The sequence below is a fragment of the Leptidea sinapis genome, chromosome 8 (genome assembly GCF_905404315.1).
Source record: "Leptidea sinapis chromosome 8, ilLepSina1.1, whole genome shotgun sequence".
Lineage (NCBI taxonomy): Eukaryota > Metazoa > Arthropoda > Insecta > Lepidoptera > Pieridae > Leptidea > Leptidea sinapis.
Window position 1 is genome coordinate 13,414,924 of NC_066272.1, and position 4,670 is coordinate 13,419,593.

At 38.7% G+C, this 4,670-nt stretch overlaps 1 protein-coding gene across 1 annotated transcript; it reads left to right on the forward strand.

Annotated features, from left to right (window-relative positions):
• Window positions 1–2,347: 2,347 nt before the first annotated feature.
• On the forward strand, window positions 2,348–2,716 carry LOC126965589 (uncharacterized). The gene has a single exon (XM_050809224.1). It carries the CDS (start codon window positions 2,348–2,350, stop codon window positions 2,714–2,716), a length of 369 nt encoding a protein of 122 aa, XP_050665181.1.
• Window positions 2,717–4,670: the final 1,954 nt, after the last annotated feature.

Here is a 4,670-nt window from a genome sequence, read left to right on the forward strand (position 1 = left end):
GGCAGCTTAAAAGTGAGACCTATCCCAGATTAACTGCAGGAGAGCCTTGAGAGTCTGCGTTGGTATGGACACGTTATGAGGCGACCTTACAACAACATGAACAGAAAAGTGCTTGATATTGGAAACGAAACACCGAGGACGAGGAAGACCCCAAATCACATGGATGTCTATAGTAAATAGGAACCTCAAAGAAGCCCAAATAAACAAAGAGACGACCCAGGACCGAGCCACCTGGAGACACATGATGCGGAGGGCCGACCCCAAATAAAATGGGAAAGGGAAAGGCAAAAAAGTGATTTTCATTATTATAAAACTAGAAATAAGGGATTGCTTGTAACTAATTCTAGTAGGCTTCATAACGTACACAATAGCTTTAAGGGTAAATGTATACACTTTTATAATAAAGTCCACTGTTCAGGCATTATTTAAAAAAAAACTTAAATGTTGTATAAAAAAAATGGCTGTGTCGTATATCCTACTACTCCACAGCTGAATATCTAAGTTATCGGACAACCTGGGACTAGATTATGATTATTTTAAAGCAATAACAATGACAGAAAAATATTGTATATTTTATTAATAGAGCGCAAAAAAAGAATGCTGCGAGAGTTTCATGCGCCGCTTCTTCTTCTTCTCGCCTTTTATGCCTTTAAAAATAATAATCTTTCTGTCTTAACAATCGAATATTATTTTTGGATTTCCATGAAGTTTTTAGAAAGATTCATCGCATATTAAAAAAGTACAGCGTCTTGTTGCTACAAGATTAGCAGTTTGTAAGTTGCTAAGTAAGTTACTTACTAATTAATATAAAAACTACGATGAAAAATGGAAAATTAAATGAAATATTCGCTTTAGATCGTTTCCACACATTAAGAGATATTCTACTTTATATTATTCCGAGCTCGAGGAAAGCAATAACCATTTTCCTAAGCAATTCTGCCCATAAAGGTGACAGAGTGATATTTTCTGAAATAATGTTTGATTTTATAAATTTTACTTTTATTTTCTCTATAAATAAAACTTAGCTGTTTTAATATCTAAATAATAGATTTCCTTAATGAATATAAATGATATAAACGATCTCCAATAAAAAATGGCAGTTTTAGAGGCTTCCGATAGCAGTAAAAATAAGAACTTTTAGTATTCAAATTTTAAATTTTAAATTTCATAATGTTTAAAAATTATTAATTTCAATTTATTTATGAAACATATTTTCAATAATATATTAATCAGATAAAACACTATTTTAAACATTATTTTATGAATTTCATACTTTAACCCCTAATAAGTTCTGACACGAACTGCGAATATAATATATGTGTGGGTAGAAAATTAAAAGTGTGTGTTCAATAAAATCTTCCCACGATCAGAGTAGGCAGTTCTTGTGTTTACCCTACTCTCACTGAATATTTTTAGAATATAAAACTACAATTTGGTATATTTAATATTATATTTATATAATGGTAAAATCGAGAGGGCTATTCTCGGAGTTTCCCTGCGAGATCGAATCAAAAATGAGGAGATCCATAGAAGAACCAAAGTCGGACTGACATAGCCCAAATGATTACGAAACTGAAGTGGTAGTGGGCAGGGCACATAGTTCGACGGATGAATGGCCGTTAGGGCGGTTAAGTCCTCGAATGGCGACCACGTACCGGAAGGCGCAGTGTTGGTATGCCACACACAAGATGGACCGACGATCTGGTCAAGATCGCCGGAATTAGTTGGATGAGGGCAGCGCAGGACCGATCGTCGTGGAAAAAATAGGCCTTTGTCCAGCAGTGGACGTCTTCCGGCTGATGATGATAATGATAGCGGTAAAATGTTTACTTCGTATTAAATCAAAGTAAGTTAAATTTAAGAATATGAGATTTACTTACATTGTTCCTTCTGTTCCGCCTTACATGGTCTTAAATTAAGCTCAAACTCAGAGTGCAGATTATTAGCGATAAGACAACTGTTAATCCTATTCCTAAAACCAGTGGGAGGCTCCTTTCCACAGGGTGCCAGCTAGATTATGGGTACCACAACGGCGCCTATTTCTACCCTGAAGCAGTTATGAGTGAGCGTAACGTTTTTCGTGTTACGTGTTTCGGTCGGAAGGGCGCCGTAGCTAGTCAAAACTGCATTGTAATGGGCAGGGCGTATCAATTACCATAAGCTGAACGTCCTGCTCGTCTCGTCCCTTATTGTAAAAAATCTTCCATAAATATATCAATCGACACTTTAGGTATTCCTGAATAATATTATAATAGTAGCTCTTACCAGCGACTTCGTCCGCTTTGAATAGTTACATTGGGCAGATTTTTATATATGTAACTATAGGCCTATATCACTGGCCACGATAATGGCCAAGGTTCTTGAGCGTTTCATCCACTACTACACAAGCGCCGTAAGTATTGAAGATGGTCAGTTTGGGTTTCAACCTCAAGTCTCAACCGACATGGCTATATTCGCGCTAAAGCAGGTTTTCGGTTACTACAAGCAGGGAAACACTGCAGTCTATGCGTGGTTTTTAGATATAAGTCGCGCCTTTGATACACTTAATCACGATCAGCTGTGGAAGAAGCTGCGGGACACAAGTGTCCCTTCTGAGATTGTTGGCCTCCTCGAGTATTGGTACCGTAACCAGACCAACAGTGTCAGATGGGGATCTGAACTGTCAGACTGCTATCAGCTCCCATGTGGTGTGAGACAGGGGGGCTACCTCTCCTGATCTATTTAATATCTATATGAATGATTTGATCGGGGAGCTGAGCAGATACGTCTCTCTCGGGAAATCGTCGACAAGTGCCGGGAGAAACTTGTGTCTTCTATCGAGTCCTCTTTGAGAAGGTCGCAGAATGGGGTAAATTGAACCTTGTCCAATTTAACCCCCAGAAGATTCAAGTTTGCGCGTTTACCACTAAAAAAACCCCATTTGTCGCATCACCGCTCTTCGACAACACTTCCCTAAAAGCCTCGCCTAGTATCGGAATACTGGGTCTTGAAATCTCGAGCGATTGCCAATTCCGTGGCCATCTGGAGGGCAAAGCCAAATTGGCTTCAAAGAAACTGGGCGTCATTAATAGAGCACGGCAATACTTCAAGCCGGCCCACATTCTAGCGCTGTACAAAGCGCAGGTCCGGCCACACATGGAGTATTGCTGTCATCTCTTGCCTGGCGCACCACAGTATCAGCTCGATCCATTTGACCGCGTGCAACGCAGAGCAGCTCGAATTATCGGGGACCCAGTACTCTGTGAACGGCTGGATCACTTGGCGTTGCGTAGAGACGTCGCTTCATTGTGTGTCTTCTACCTCATTTATCACGGGGAGTGTTCCGAAGAGCTGTTTTACCTAATTCCTGCCGCCGAATTCCACCTTCGCACGACACGCCACAAGTTAGGATATCATCCTCACCATCTGGATATGTGGCGGTCCTCCACAGTGCGGTTTACAAGGAGCTTTCTTCCACGTACTACAAAGCTGTGGAATGAACTTCCTTGTGCGGTGTTTCCGGGACGATACGACATGGGTACCTTCAAAAAAAGCGCGTACACCTTCCTTAAAGGGCGGCAACGCTCCTGTGATTCCTCTGGTGTTGCAAGAGAGTGTGGGCGGCGGTGATCACTTAACGACAGGTGACCCGTTCGCTCGTTTGTCCTCCTATTCCATAAAAAAAAAAACGTGAGAATTACTCTCTTTAAGTCATTCTGCCAGACGTGATTCTAAGAAGTCGCATGATGGCATACGAGTCGCCTACAATAACATTTTTAGGTTCCTCATGGGCCTGAAACGTTGCTGTAGCGCTTCAGAAATGTACGCGGAGGCTAGGATTGATTCGTTTTATTCTATCCAGCGTAAAAGAATTGCATCGTTCATGTCCAGGGTTGAGACGTGTAATAACGGCATTATCAGAAGTCTGACTGACAGGCTGATGCTTTCAGAAATGTATCGACGCTGGGTAAATATTGCAACCTAGTTTCTATTTGTAATTTATATTTTTGACTTTATTTTAATTACATACTTTATACTGTGTCTGTACTATGGATCAAGGGTCTGAAATAAAGTATTATTATTATTATTCCAAAAGTCTTAAATTTTGCTATACATACGTACAGCAAAGTGGATGATCAATTTACGAATAACTCAATATCGCGCCAATCGAAATCGATTATTCTTTTTTTATTGGAAAGCATATACTTCAAAGATAGTTTGGTGAGAGTTTGGTTAGGTTCTGATTACGGTATCCATGACAAAGTAACGGAACACTGTCTGTTATCATATTGCAAAGAACTTACTTTCATTGCTGCATTGAAAAATTTAGTATATTTACACATTTTTAAACAAATTGTTAGTTAGTATACTTAAATTTCACTAAAAATCATAAAATAAAAGAATTTTTAACAAAAAAACAACCGCCTTCAAAAACACTATTCCAAAACAATAGATATAATGTGCACCAAAAAGTATTAAAAAAAAAATTGCGTATTTTTATACAATCTAATTAATTAATGTTATTCTAGTTACGATTATTGTAATTTTTGGAGTGGCATTATATTTATTGTCTTGGTATAGTGTTTTTGAAGGCGGTTGTTTTTTTGTTAAAAAATTCTTTTTCAAACTCTAGTCTATGTACTCTGCACTAAATTTTATCATTATCGGGTCTCTGGGTTTGAACTTACATT